This window comes from Ovis aries, chromosome 10, assembly GCF_016772045.2.
Source record: "Ovis aries strain OAR_USU_Benz2616 breed Rambouillet chromosome 10, ARS-UI_Ramb_v3.0, whole genome shotgun sequence".
In the NCBI taxonomy this organism is placed as follows: domain Eukaryota; kingdom Metazoa; phylum Chordata; class Mammalia; order Artiodactyla; family Bovidae; genus Ovis; species Ovis aries.
Window position 1 is genome coordinate 31,993,614 of NC_056063.1, and position 15,981 is coordinate 32,009,594.

The 15,981-nt window shown below is 43.1% G+C and overlaps 1 protein-coding gene across 6 annotated transcripts in view; it reads left to right on the plus strand.

Moving 5' to 3' along the window:
• FLT1 (fms related receptor tyrosine kinase 1) overlaps positions 1 to 15,981 on the plus strand; it is a 208,841-nt gene that overhangs the window by 97,811 nt on the left and 95,049 nt on the right. For all 6 annotated transcript variants that reach the window (XM_015098156.4, XM_060394469.1, XM_042254849.2 and 3 more), the window contains 2 exons: positions 4,290 to 4,404; positions 13,569 to 13,677. In XM_015098156.4, the coding sequence (XP_014953642.3) occupies positions 4,290 to 4,404; positions 13,569 to 13,677 (224 nt within the window). The remainder of the gene's footprint in view (positions 1 to 4,289; positions 4,405 to 13,568; positions 13,678 to 15,981) is intronic.

Sequence of the window (15,981 nt, forward strand, 5' to 3'; positions counted from 1 at the left end):
ACGGGCGCTGTCCTAGAGGGGTGGGGTGGGTGGGGTGGAGGGAGGGTGGGTGGGTGGGGAGGAGCCTGGCAGCCCCAGTGAGCCCCTGCAGCTGATTGTGCTTCCTTTGGGGAAATGCCTCCTCTTGCTTTACCCTAATGTATTTCTTTACATTTCCCGATGACCAAGAGTATGAAATTAAGACCTCTAAGGCCTCCTTTATCTTCTTTACTTCTTTGAGGAGAAAAGAATGAAATAAGCTTCTCTCTCAGATGCAAGAGAACTTCAGCTCTTCAGTGTCACAGTGTCAAGTACATACACACATGTCCAGTACAGGCATATACATGACAACCCCCCATATCCATGTTACACACACACACATTATATAAACCCATATATGTACCCTGTGTGTGTGAAAGATCTGAGAGCAAACAGTAGTTCAAGGTAAACATGTTATAAAAAACAGGGCAAAATGATATATGGCTTTGACACTTTATCATTAGTGTATTTCAAGTAAAGGAGAAAGCATATAATTTTCTTTGGTCCAGTTTCCTCCACTAGTCAATAAGTTAAAATGTTCATTTATTTTACCTGATAATAAGGAACAGTTACTCAAAAATCACAGAAATGATACAAATGAATGTATTTACAAAACAGATACAGAGTCACAGACTTAGAGAACAAATATGATTGCTGGGGGGAAGGATGGGGGAAGGGACAGTTAGGGAGTCTGGGATGGGCATGTACACACAGCTATATTTAAAATGGATAAGCAGCAAGGACCTAGTGTATAGCGCATGGAACTCTGCTCAGTGTTATGTGGGAGCCTGGATGGGAGCGGAGTTCAGGGGAGAGCGGGTGTGACTGAGTCCCTTCCGTATCCACCTGAAACTGTCACGACATTGTGAATCAGCTATACGCCAAAGCAAGACGGTTTTAAAGTCGCAGAAGTTCCTTAAGGAATAGTCAGTCCTTATGAATTCTCTTAAACAGTCATTTGAAAAACATTTGGAGAAATCTGATACTTGGGCCTGGTACAAACACCACCATGGAATTATGGCTAATTCTATTAGATAGAATCATAGCGTCATTGTTATATTGGGAAAGGTGCATAATTTTTAGACAGGCACTAAAATATGTGGGGCTCACATGACATGCTGTCTGGAATTCACTTTACAATATCTCTCAAAAGGAAAAATAAAAAGAAATAAGGGACAAATGAAACAGCTGTGGCAAACTTGGATAATTATTAAGGGTGGGTGATGGGTATATGGGGGGTTATTATACTGACACTATAGCTCTACTCATCTGTATGACTGGAGATAGTAAACACTTAAAACCAACAAAAACTCTGAGTACAAGCCACACATCAGTTCCTCGTGCCGTATGTTTACAGAGGCTTGTGGGGCGCCAGTTACATGCATGGCCCTGGTGTAACTATGGAGACAGGGCAGTCACATGGAGGTGGTCCATGTCCCTTGCAGCTGCCTGAAGCACTGAATGCCCACTTAGAAAGTGATGAATGCTTTGGGGGATAGGGGGGACGGCATTAAGGGGCAGCATGCCCCCCAGGAGAGGAGACCACCCCGGAAGACACACCAGTTTCACATACTAAGAGTCCTTTCTCAGCTCCAGCACCAGAGAGGAATAATTACAGAACTTTTTCATCACAGTTCCTTCTCTCTCACCCTTTCTCTCACTAATTTCATCCTCTTTCTTCTCACATAAGTAGCCAAGGGCAACAATGACTCAAAACCAACCACTCCTCCTTTCTGGAAACGGGGCTTTACACTCCCTCCTGGTTTGAGAATATCCTGAATCTGCCCAATCCATGTACAGAGTCTGCTCACCACAGATTCGAAGCCAGAAGAAAGGAATCTGACTTGTTTCCCTGGAAAGTTCATAGTGCAAGTAATCATAACAATAACCACTTCCTTGCCTCATTCATTAGGCTGGGAGATAGGAGGAAAGACTGCATTCAGGAGAGGGATGGAGAAATGAACAGCATCAGTTCACAAGTCCACCAGGGAGCAGCCAAGGTGGCGCGGGGGCTGCAGGCACTCACGCCAGTTCCGACCCACACTCGGCTCCCAAGCTCCCCAGGCTGGCAGAGAAACACACACCTCAGGAGCCTACAGATTATTTATTTATTTATTCATTCATTCATTCATTTACTTAGAGGCACAGAAAATAGCTCTTTGTATATTTGCATCATGTCCCCAATAAAATCCATATTTAAATCTCAAAAGGCTACTATAAAGGAGATGGTGTTCCTTTTGTCGTAAGTGGTAGAAAGCAGATCTCCTGCAATGTCCACTTAGCACCTGCACTCATTAGACAGGGCAGTGCCATGCTGGGCTCTGGGCAGGACGTGCAGATAGAAGTCACGGCACCAAGTAAGGTGGTCCATCCTCAGGCTCACCCAGGGGTTCTGGTCTTGAGCTTAGAGGAGACCGGGCTGTGGGTGGTGAGGGGGCGTCGAGGCCCTGGTAACTGGTGAGTGAAGATGAAGGAGTCAGGTGTGTACACCGCGAGACAGGAAGATTAGTTCCCAGGTTTTCTAGGTGGCTTTCATTGACAAAACCTCTCCAAGTAATTTAAGTCTTTTAATGTTTGTATGATCCCATGAGATTAATGGGGCAGATATCATTGTATTCTTATTTTTCAGAGGAGAAAGTGGTCATAGAGCTAGGGGAAGTCAGGGCAAGTAGAGGACTCAGGTGTTCTTTGAAGGAGCTGAACCAAACCGCAGTTTGCCCGGGAGGAGGGTGTCTGCAGGGGTAAGATCAGAAAGGCAGGTAGGGAGTGGACTTTGGGTGGCCTTGGTTGTCAGTTATGGAAACCTGGGCTTTCTGCAGTACAGCTGTTGAAGCAACGAAGATCCCACTAAAACCCAAAGTGCTCAGGGGTCTGGTCTGGCAGCGACTCCGTAGGTGTTGGCTTGGGGATAGGCAGGTTGAAACGCTACTGCACTGCCTCGGTCAGAGTGGACATAAGGGTCTTTTTTGGTTGTTTGGATTTTTTTATTCATGGAGAACCTACAATACCTGAAACATACTAAATGATCCAAGTGACAACGAAAACACAATGGTCCAAAACCAGTGGGATGGAGCAAAAGCGGTTCTAAGAGGAAAGTTTACAGCAATACAGTCTTACCTCCGGAAAACAAGAAAAATCACAAACAACCTAACCTTACTCCTAAAGCAACTAGAGAAAGAAAAACAAACAAAACCTTAAATTAGTAGAAGAGACATCACAGAGATAATGAAATAGAGATAAGAGACATAATAAATAGTAGATATTTACACTGATGATTTGGATAGTAAACTGATAGGAGCCTACTGATTATACGGTGTTTGAAAGAACATGCTTACTTTCAGGTGAAGGCTGGAATCTCATCAAACTACCTGGGACTCTACTAGCTGGGCTTCCCAAGAGGCACAGTGGTAAAGAATCCACCTGCCAGTGCAGAAGACTCGAGATGTGGGTTGGATCCCTGGGTCAGGAAGATCCCCTGGAGAAGGAAATGGCAACTCACTCCAATATTCTTGCCTAGAGAATCCCATGGACAAGGAGCCTGGCGGGCTACAGTCCATGGGGTCGCAAAGAGTGGGACACGACTGAGAGATTGAGCATATACTCCACCAACTAGTTTAAGTATTGAGAGAGAGATTTCATGTACTTTTAGAAGCCAAAAAGATCTTAAAAATCTTTAACACACGTTATTTTGTAATTAAACGCTTGAGGCCTGCCTGAGAGGTTAAAGAACTTGCCATGATACTCCCAAACTTGAAAAGAGATAGACTGAAATTAATAACTGCTCCAGGATGTGTGTTTCCATATACACTTAATTAGCCCTGGAAAAGATTAGCTGTATAACGGAATATTCTCATTAAATGCCAGCCTTTTATAGATGTGAAATGCTGTTATTTCCTAAAGGTTTCCATTCATTAACATAACTTTTTTCTCCTGTGTTTGCATGTTTTCTCCACTAGGAACTAATTAAAATCTAGATATTAGACTGTTGAACTTATGCATTTTTATTTAGTATTTAACATTTAGAACAGGAAATTTGTATGAAGACACATTGGTGGTCTTTTTTGGGTTTTTTTTGGAGATAAGGCAAAATCTGTCTGCTATTTTAAGTTTTGAGGATGGATGCTGGTGGGGATGGGGTTGGAATCTAAGGAAAATAAGAAAATGTGTGATTTTATTATCTGAGGGCTTAATGGTTTTCCCATCACCAGCCACCATGGGCTGGACCATGCTGCAAAGCAATATAGTGATGACTTCCTTTTTTTAAAAAACAGGTATGACTCTTGCTCCACTAATGAAGAGGCCTTTATCCTGGATCCTGACAGCACTGTAGGAAACAGAATTGAGAGCCTCACTCAGCGCACGGCAGTGATAGAAGGAAAGAATAAGGTACTGTTTACCAGAATAAGCATGGGGATATTTATTCTAAAAGCACACACTCATTTCCTAGTTATGGGTTTATTAGGGTCAGAAGGAATTCAAATGCTCACACAAAAATTCTGAGAGAAGAAAGGCAGTATGTCTTCATGGAGAGGTGCACTGAGGTGACTCAAACTGATGCATCCCCCCCAAATGACCACCAGTCACTGAGAAACAAGTCCTTGTCCTGAATCCTCTTGAACATGAGACTGGCCCCCATCCACAGTTCTGGACCCTGGCTGCAGAGTAGTCTATTCTTCCACTATATAATACACATCAGTTCAGTGCAGTCGCTCAGTCGTGTCCGACTCTTTGTGACCCCATGAATTGCAGCACGCCAGGCCTCCCTGTCCATCACCAACTCCCAGAGTTCACTCAAACCCATGTCCATCGAGTCGGTGATGCCATCCAGCCATCTCATCCTGGGTCGTCCCCTTCTCCTCCTGCCCCCAATCCCTCCCAACATCAGAGTCTTTTCCAATGAGTCAACTCTTCACATGAGGTGGCCAAAGTACTGGAGTTTCAGCTTTAGCATCAGTCCTTCCAAAGAACACCCAAGACTGATCTCCTATAGAATGGATTGGTTGGATCTCCTTGCAGTCCAAGGGACTCTCAAGAGTCTTCTCCAACACCACAGTTCAAAAACATCAGTTCTTCAGCATTCAGCTTTCTTCACAGTCCAACTCTCACATCCATACATGACCACTGGAAAAACCGTAGCCTTGACTAAATGGACCTTTGTTGGCTAAGTAATGTCTCTGCTTTTGAATATGCTGTCTAGGTTGGTCATAACTTTTCTTCCAAGGAGTAAGCGTCTTTTAATTTCATGGCTATAGTCACCATCTGCAGTGATTTTGGAGCCCCCAAAAATGAAGTCTGAGACTGTTTCCACCGTTTCCCCATCTATTTCCCATGAAGTGATGGGACCAGATGCCATGATCTTCGTTTTCTGAATGTTGAGCTTTAAGCCAACTTTTTCACTCTCCTCTTTCACTTTCATCAAGAGGCTTTTTAGCTCCTCTTCACTTAGGGTGGTGTCATCTCCATATCTGAGGTTACTGATATTTTTCCTGGCAGTCTTGATTCCAGCTTGTGCTTCCTCCAGCCCAGCGTTTCTCATGATGTACTCTGCATGTAAGTTAAATAAGCAGGGTGACAGTATACAGCCTTGACGTACTCCTTTTCCTATTTGGAACCAGTCTGTTGTGCCATGTCCAGTTCTAACTGTTGCTTCCTGACCTGCATATAGGTTTCTCAGGAGGCAGGTGAAGTGGTCTGGTATTCCCATCTCTTTCAGAATTTTCCAGTTTATTGTGATCCACACAGTCAAAGGCTTTGGCATAGTCAATAAAGCAGAAATAGATGTTTTTCTGGAACTCTCTTGCTTTTTCCATGATCCAGCGGATGTTGGCAATTTGACCTCTGGTTCCTCTGCCTTTTCTAAATCCAGCTTGAACATCTGGAAGTTCACGGTTCACGTATTGCTGAAGCCTGGCTTGGAGAATTTTGAGCATTACTTCACTAGCGTGTGAGATGAGTGCAATTGTGCGGTAGTTTGAGCCTTCTTTGGCACTGCCTTTCTTTGGGATTGGAATGAAAACTGACCTTTTCCAGTCCTGTGGCCACTGCTGAGTTTTCCAAATTTGCTGGCGTATTGAGTGCAGCACTTTCACAGCATCATCATCTCACAGGATTTGAAACAGCTCCACTCGAATCCCATCCCCTCCACTAGCTTTGTTCGTAGTATATTATACTGCTCCACCAATTACTATTCCATGTGAATCTTCAGCATGGAGCCCAGGATGCACAAAAGTTCCCTGAGAGATTCTGGCTTAGCCAACATGGAGAGTCTCTGACATAACTGAAGTGGGATGTCAGTAAGCAAAAGCTACTACCAAACTTTAGGCTAAGATGGAATGTTTCCCTTTCACAAAATATCTTGTTTTTCCCCTCCGTTTCTGCACTGGCAAAGCCTTAGTTGGGATATACAAACCCATAGTGAATCAGATATCCTGACCTAAGAAATGCAAGTCAAAACCACTGTGAGATATTTATCACCTCACACCGGTCAGAAAGGCTGTTGTCAAAAGACTAGAAATATGTGTAAAGCAATTGTACATGCTACTGCTAGCTATTCAGCTATATTCTTTGCATTTTAAAGCAACAAAGTAGATGGCATCATTGTCCCTGCAGGACTTCAAAATAACAGATAACATCCAAGTTCTTCATTATGGAAAACTTTTTGACATATGTTCATGTCAATATCACTCTTTGGCAGGTCCAAGTGGTTATCTCCATTTTAAAGATAAGAAAAACTGAGGCGATAAGATGATTAACTCGAAGTCACAGCATAATAGTAGCTTATGAGAAACTCAAACCAAAGTCTTCCTTTGCCAAGACCCAGGGCTCTGACAAACCATACAGAAATTTGTTAAGATGCTGATGGCTCACACAATGACATCCGCAATCACTTGTCAAGGACTCAGGAAGAGTTTTTCTAACCACTGCAGTAGCTGTAGGTGGTTTACACGTCTTTTTCTTGAATACAGATGAACTAGTTTAAAACATTCCATGATGTGTAGCGATTGATGACAGAGCCATGTAATGAAATTCTTAGAAAAGAGGAAATTCTGTAAACTGGAAAGTTTAACTCAAGTGACACTACTTTTTTTAAACAGGAAATTGCCTCGGAATGGAAAGCAAGTTAGTTGTCACAAAGTACTAGAAAATTCCAAGATGCCATTGACAGTGTTGAATCATTTTGCCTTTTCTTGACCCTATCAGGTGCTTGTACTGTGAACCACTGGATATTAAAGCACGAATTACAATCTTAATTTCAAAGGAACTTCTAGTCTGGTTTTGGTATTCTATCCACAAAATATATATGATAGAAAATAGAAAATGAAAAAGCTAGGTCAGGTTTCTGATTCGGCTGAAACCATGAAGTATCCACTTGCCTCCATACCGAATGTCTGTGAAAAGGGATGGAGGTGGAGGAGCAAAATCTGGGTGAGATAGTCTTCCCTGATTTCTTCCTTGTGTGCTCTAAACAAATGCATTGTCTCATAATTCTGTGATTGTCAGTTCCGTTCAGTCGCACAGTGGTGTCCGACTCTACAGCCCCATGGACTGCAGCACGCCAGGCTTCTCTGTCCATCACCAGCTCCCATAGCTTGCTCAAACTCATGTCCATCAAGTTGGGGATGCCATCCAGCCATCTCCTCCTCTGTCGTCCCCTTCTCCTCCTGCCTTCAATCTTTGATCAGGGTCTTTTCCAGTGAGTCAGCTCTTTGCATCAGGTGGCCAAAGTATTGGAGCTTCAGCATCAGTCCTTCCAATGAATATTTAGGACTGATTTCCTTTAGTATTGACTGGTTTGATCTCCTTGCAGTCCAAAGGAGTGTAGTTATACTGAGGCTTTCAACAGAGACCACCAGACACAGTTGGCTCTGGAGTCATCCAACCTGGGGTCAGGATTCGTGGTTAAGCTCAGCTCTTTCTATTATATATAACCCACTGCAAATCAGTTCAGCTCTCTGAATCTGAGTTCTCCCCTCCAGGAAAAAACAGAGCTCCTAACATCTGACCTATCTCATTTGCCCATTATCAAAATGATTGTCATATGTGGCCTAATGCAGTCCCCCAGATACTGAACATATGCTATCAAGACTATTGGGTTTCGCAGGTGGCTCATCGGTAAGGAACCCACCTGCCATTGCAGGAGATCCTGGCTCAATCCCTGGGTCAGGAAGACCCCCAGAGGAAGAAATGGCTGAACATGACTTAGCAGCTAAACAACTACCACAAATGAAGACTGCTGTTGCTGCTAAGTTGCTCAGTCGTGTCCAGCTCTGTGCAACCCCATGGACTGTAGCCCACCAGCCTCCTCTGTCCATGGGATTCTCCAAGCGAGAATATTGGAGTGGGGTACCATGCCCTCCTCTAGGGGATCTTCCCGACCGAGGGATTGAACCCATGTCTCTTACATCTCCCACATTGTCAGGTGGGTTCTTTACCACTAGCACCACCTGGGAATCCCAAATGAAGACTATTTGTTAAAATAGTTTGCATTGAAAAAAACTTTTATACTCCTCCTTAACAAAATATACACACGCACAAAACCCACACACATCCTATTAGTAACAGTAACACATTAGATTTTAAGGGAGTTATTAATTTCACATCTTAACCTTTAGAAGAATTTCTTAATTTGGCTTTTAGTGTCTATTGATGTATCCTTTTGTGTCTGTGAAAAACATCAACCTTTCAGATGACAGATGGAAGTTTTGCTGTCTCAGAATTCTTTGCATAGTCTTTCTTTACAATTAAAACTGCCTTTCTTTTCTGTACATGTTAAGAAAGCAAATGAAAGTCCCAGCTTAGAACACACCAATACGTTTCCCCACAGTCATGTAGTCAGCATGTCCAGTACCCCACTTCAGCCATCAGTGAATGAGGTCCTATTCGAGCACCTGCCGGATTTCAAGGACTTGCTTTTTTTCCCCTTTCTGTTGTGTTTTTTGTTTTGTTTAACCCAAGGAAGGGTGCGCAAGACAATAAAATTCAGTCTCCTTATGGCCAAGTTTTGGCCCAGATTTATGAAAAGTGAGTCATCAATTGGAGCTGCTAATGGCACACGAGGAGCTTTGGTATTGTTTCCCCAGAGTTGCCAGACTGTTGGTTTGTAGAGCTGGAGCAGGAAGTAGAAGGAACCTGGTGTTAGGGGAAGACAGACAGGAAATGCGTTTTACAGCATTGATTCTGTGAGGCTGGAGGATTGTGACAACTTAATGTCTTAGCAACATTTCCATTGAAATCATTTTGAGATTTCATTGAGAAATGTGTATGCTGTAGGAGACACGTCCATGACGGAAGCCTGAATGCCTCATCTCAGAATCACAGTGTGGGCTCCACCCCCTACACACTCCCCAGCTTTGTCTAATTCTCACGTCCTATTCTCCCATCAGTTGGCTCAGATGTGCCACCCTAGGATAATTTTAGATTCTTCCCTGACCTTTACATATCTGCTTTTATTTCTCTCTGAAACACTTCAAAGGAAACTGTATTAGAAACATCCCAAGATTAAAATCACTGTTCCATATATAGATTTTTTTTTTTTAAAGCAAGTGCTGGAAATTAGACTGAATTACACATCATCCCATCCATTCTGTTCTGTGAGGTTCAAACGCATTGAAGTAGTGAATCACTAATACTTAGCAGAAGGGAAGGAAGGAAAGTGTATGAATAAATTCCAAATGGACGGAGCCTGACGACAATCTTCAGCGGTGTTCCTGGGTCACACAGAAGAATCCAGAGAATGGACTTTAAGAGCATGTTTCTAATATCTTAATCCTGTGGTCCTCCAAGAGCAAATAGAGGCAAAGTGTGGGTTCAGAACCCAAAAAGCTGTGACAAATGGAAACTAATTCTAGAACAAAGGCAAGCAGACAGCCTTGAGAATTTCTTTTGGTGTACCTTATGAAATACGACCATTTCAAATAGATGCTACGACTCAAATTCTTGAGTTTGAAATACTTCCTCTTTTTAACTACAAAGTTGCTATTTGCTAATGTACAACTTTAAAAATATACTCTAGAAAAATAGGTCATCAAGAAATCAGATAATTTTGAATAAAGTTACTCACATGATATAAGTTGTATCTTATTTTAAAATTTTCTCCCAATACAGGGGGTCCAGGTTTGATCCCTGGTCAGGGAAACTAGATCGTTTGTAACTAAGATCCCATGTGCTGTGACTAAGACCCAGTACAGCCAAATAAGTAAATATTTTAAAATAAATAAGTAAATTTTTCTTATAATTTGTCCATTATAAATCGTATTTTCAAACCATATAACACTTTATCCATTGGAAAAATAGCTTGCAACTTGTATAAAATGCTAAAACTAGTATTTCTGTACCGAGTAGTATTGAGCTTGTAGGGACCCATATCTGCTCATTAAAGGAGGTATTTTCCAGGGGAAACCCAATTCAAAGAGTAGACAGAACTCTACCACCAGATCTGTGCTGTGAAATTTAAAGAGTTTTAGGCCAACAAGTGGTTTTGTGTAGATTAAGAGCTTAAGCCCTGGAGTCTGACAAACCTGGGCATAATTTGAGCAAATCGCTTAACCTCTGTAAGCTCAGTTGCCCCTTCTGTAGATCAGGTAATACACCCATGTCCTTAAGCTACAGGGAGGGTTAAATAAGATAAATGCTTCCCACAGTCTGGCACACGGCAAGGGCTACATAAAGCTACCCAGAAACAAACAAATAATGTAAACTCCATCGATGTCATTCTCTAGGTCAGTTTTCATAGGCACTTGGGAGAGGTGAGTTCTGGGGCAGGCGTGACTGTGGGTGAGGAGTCTGTTTTGGAAGAGGTCATTCAGGCAAAGTGAGAGACTCAAATGCACCCCTTATCTCTAGGGTACCTGGTGTGACCTGAATTCATTCATTTCCCTTCTATGGACCTCAGTTTTGTGTTCTGGTTATATAGAAGTTCTGAGCTACTGGGAGGCTTGTAAAATGGCCACAGCTATCCCCAGGTTCCCACTCAGGCCTTAAACGGGGCAGGTGCACACCTCTGAACTGATGAGTGCCCTTGCCATGAACTCCAGGTTCTCACCTGGCCTGAGTTCAGCGAAATCAGAGTAATTTTAATAGAAACCCAAATGCAACTTTCAGAGTCAGGTAATCGCTGTTCATAATTTCAAAGGTTCTAGCCAAACAGCAATGAGGTGTTCACTTATTTATGGACCAGCAATACATCTGAGATCTAAACAAGATTCTATTGAGGCCCATTCGGATCAACACTGGAGCCCTAACTTCACCAGGAAGTCCATGCTCGAGCCGAGAGACAAATAGCAGAGGGGCTGTGAGAGCTCTGAGCCTGTTCATCTGCCTCTGCCCCAAGCACGTGTGCGCGTCTCCCAAGAAGATTATGGCAATCAGACTCTTACTCAGTTATCTCTCTGGTCCTCCCACCTCTCATCTACAAGCTCCTCTTCCAGCTGCTTTTTCCTCTGTGACTCTGAAGTGGTGGGTGCAACAACTGTAAAGAAATCTCTATCCAGAATATTTTTATGTCCCGCCTCTTAGAATGATAATCAAATAGAGAAAGAGGCATTTGAGCTCTCATTCTCTCTCCACTGGTTATTTGCCTTCATGCGAGTGTTTCTCTGTGAAAGAGAGAATAGTATAATATATATACTTGATCTTCAAGTAGGAACATTCTTCTCTGTTACCTTCAAGTAGTCCTTCAAGTTAAGAATAAGGGTCGTGTTCTTATTCCCCTCTGTCTCCCTTATAATATTTGGGCAGTGCCTTAAATAATCAGTTATCAGGAAGATCCCCTGGAGGAGGGCATGGCAACCCACTCTAGTATTCTAGCCTGCAGAATCCCACGGACAGAGAAGCGTGGCAGACTGCAGTCTATAAGGTCACAAAGAGTTGGACATGGCTGAGTGACTTAGCACGCATATACGCATCTGCTAAATTGAGTGAGCATGCCACAAATTGCAAACATTTTCATTTCCCAGAATCTCAACAATACACTGAGGACATATGAGTAGATGTAATTAAACAGATCCAACAAACAGATCATGAAATCATCATGAAATATTGACTGTACCACGGTGACAATTACAAGGAATTTGGAGCAATAGAGTTACTGGCTAAAAAAAACTAGGAATGTAGTTTTTAGTCTTCCTGACCTGTAGATGACAGACAGACATACTTTAATTTATTGGAAGGAATTTGAGAACGTGGGTAAAATGCCTACCATGTGGCTGAGCAACTTGTAAAATTGTTAAGGCCCTTTGTAGACTTTGTGTTATCATCTTAGAAAGCCCTATGTCAATTCACTTTGCTGTACAGCAGAAACTAATACAACATTGTAAGGCAATTATACTCCAATAATATTTTAATTATTAGAGAAAAAAAGTCTACTGTCACAGTCCAGCCTTTATATCCCTTTAGCCTGTGAGTGACTGGATCATTTTACTCCAGCCAGGACACCCCATTAGTCTGAAAGCACCATCTCTGTCTACAGTGTCGGAGCCTGTGACCAGACCTTTGTGCCCTAGAGATAGGCTGCAGTGATCAATAAGTAACTGGATCAAACTTTTTTGTAATTTTAAATATGAAAAACTTACTAGCTGTCTCACTGTTTCATGTATAGTATGTGTTACTTTTTTTCAAGGTCAGGTTAAATTTTTAAATTCTCAACAATGCGTTTCCTACTACTAATTTTTATCCTGAAGACAGCAGTGCAAATCCTTGAGCCATATAAGTTGGTGTTTCACTACTTTTTTTTTTTGTTTTTGAGGCATGACTTTTTGCGATGTCACAGTTTGGAAAATGCTTTCAAGTTTACCCATTTTTGACTCATGTTTCTTTAGGGGCACACTCACCAAACAGCAGCGCTAAAATCTAGTGAAATGATATTGTGGTATGCATTCATCACTTATATCTTCGTTTTCTAGAATAGGAATGAACAGACTGAGAAATTAAGTATTAGGTTGGCCAAAAATTTCATTTGGGTTTTCCATACCATCAAGAAAAACCCAAACAAACCTTCTGGCCAACCCAATAATTTACAAACACAAGCAGGGGTCTTAGGAAGCGTCCACTCTTCCTCCTGGGATGTCATGTCTGCAACACCACGTTTCAGAAAAGCAATGGTTCAGCCAGACTTTCTCCTCTGTCCTTGCTCACTTAACACGCCCGTGTGAGGAAGGCTCCTGTTAGCAAGCCGTGTTCATGATCACAAGTCATCCAGACAAAAGAGAAGGGCCAGGCTCCACTCTGGCCAGCGTGGCGCTGACCACCTCTTAGGGTAGGACGTGCCGTGCCGCATATGGGCTTCAGGTCTGTAATTGTTACGCCAGCAGCGCGAGGTAAATAAGCCTGAAGCCCTCATACAAGTCGGATGTCATAGCCCCCGGTCTCCTGAGGACCTGTTTTCCTGTTGTTTTTCCACCCTTTCTGGGCTGCAGAGAGCCTGGTAACCAGCACGCGTGCAGTCCCATTTGTGTCGAGGCCACGGGGTGGCCGAATCACGTCCCCCTCAGAAGCATCTCAGGGGTGTCCGAGGATTCCCTGTCCTGTTGCTAAAACTGCCTCTCCTTTTGCAGATGGCTAGTACCTTGGTTGTGGCTGATGCTAGAATTTCTGGAATCTACACTTGCATGGCTACCAATAAAGTTGGGACTGTGGAAAGAAACGTGAACTTTTACATCACAGGTAAGACACACGCCCTGCACTTAGGAAGACAGCCCAGTGACCTCAGTATCTCTTCTAACCTTGTCTGCTTTTAATGCACTTGAGGGATTTTTATTTTTAAAAAAATTCCGTAGAATTGTTCAACTCTTGAGTACCGTCATCCTTGCTCTCAGGAATCGACTTCTACAACATCACTGGGTCTCTTGAAGAGTTACTTCCCTGAATTCTCTTTTAGAGCTATTCGTGGACATCTTCCCAGGCTGGATTGTGAATCTGGGATCTTGTCTTTTTTTTTTTTTTTTAATGTGGACCTTTAAAAAAAAAAAGTCTTTATTGAATTTGTTACAATATTGCTTCTGTTGTTTTACGTTTTGGTTTTTTGGCTGTGAGGCATATGGGATCTTAGTTCCCTGACGGGGATCAAACCCTCACCTTCTGTATTGAAAGTGCAGAGTCTTGACCACTGGATTCCCATGGAAGTCCCTTGTCATGCTCATTTTTGAACATCCCAGAGTCCCCAGCACAGGGCCTGGCACACAGTGGTGGTGCCGGAAAAGTCAAGGAAACCATTTACGCTATGTGTGATGACATTTTTGTCACCCAAGAGGTGAATTGTTTCACAGCTTTTTTAAGCTGAAATATCATTGATTTACACTATTGTGTTAATTTCTGCTATACAGCAAGCATCTCACAACGGAATTTCAACTTTTTGAGAAATGAGGCTCTCCTAAAGACATCTGAAGCTGAGCTTGGCTGAAGGTTATTCGTGTGCTATTTTTCAGTAGCATTTCAGAATTTTTAACTTCAAATATGATGGCGTCTGCAAATCTTAAAACTTGCAAGGCAGACAAGTGGCACTCCCTGTGTCCCAGCATGGTACAGGAAGGAAGTCAGCAGCTCACAGTATAAAACAATTGCCTGGCTCCACGCTCCCCCAATTTTCTGAGGAAACCTGGGCAGTTGGCCAGTTCCTTGGAAACTTCATGCTGTCTGGGGCAGGCTGCCGCCATTACCTTGAGTTCTCCCGAAAGAAATAGGTAGGTAGGTCCGATTTCATAAAAAGTAGGTGCTACCAGAGTGCAGGGAGCCATTGGGCAAGTTAGCCGACAGAGCGGTGCCATGGGAGACATCCCTCTGTGGGTCCCACAGGCTGTCAGAGCCAGAAGAGGCCCTCGGGGCTATTTGGTATGATAATAACCCTGTGTTTTCTAGATGAGCAAGTGGGATCTAGAGAGGTGGAGAGGCACCCAGCAGAGCCTCTGAAAACTAAGCCAGTCCCCATCTAGTCAGTACTGGAGAAGTGGAGACAAAATCATCTTTGCATTCATTCCAAGTAGGGAAAGGCCTTTATTTAGAGGATTCAGATAGCTGTTTTGCACATACTGATTCTCAAAGCCATCTCAGATGATCTGAACTAACGAAGCTCAAAGGTTTGTATTGTCCTTTTTATTTCGGGAGAAACAAGCTAACCCTTCTGGAGGAGGAAACGGCAACCCACTCCAGTATTCTTGCCTGGAAAATTCCATAGACAAGAGGAGCCTGGTGGGCTACAGTCCATGGGGTCGCAAAGAGTCAGACATGACTGGTCTGTTTGATTTAGAGTATAAAAGATCGACCCATTCCTTTTCTGTGCTGAATGTTCGATGCGTTTGTTCAAGTTTAATGAGCAGCAGCTGTTAAACAGTACAGGTCAGCTCTGTGTTGAGCTCTCCAAGGGACAGCAAGGAGGCCCTGTCTTATTAGGAAGACAGGCTGGACACCACAGACACAAAGGAGAAATGTTGTCTATATTCTAGTATCAAAAGGAATGAGCAGGGCTTCCCTGGTGGCACAGTGGTAAAGAATTCACCGACCAATGCAGGGGACACAGGTTCGATCCCTGATCTGGGAAGATTCCACGTGTCATGGGGCAAGTAAGCCCATGCACCACAACTACAGAACCTGCGCTCTGGAGCCCGGGGGCCGCAACTGCTGAAACCCACGTGCCCTCGAGCCCGTGTTCCACAGGAGAAGCCACCGCAATGAGCAAGCACCACCACGAGGCTGCACCACCACTAGAAAGCAGCCCCCGCTCTCTGAAACTAAAGTCCGACCACAGCAAAGACCCAGCACAGCCAAAAATAAAGACATTAAATTTTGTTTAATAAGAGATGAATGAGCAGAACTAACATGACCAATGAATTTACCAGTGGTAAGTCAATGCCACCAACAGAAATATAAAAGTCACATGTTGATTTAACATTTTCTAGTAACCATTTTTTGAAGTAAAAAGAAAAAATGCATTTTATTAAACCCATCAGATCCCAAATTTATCATTTTAACATG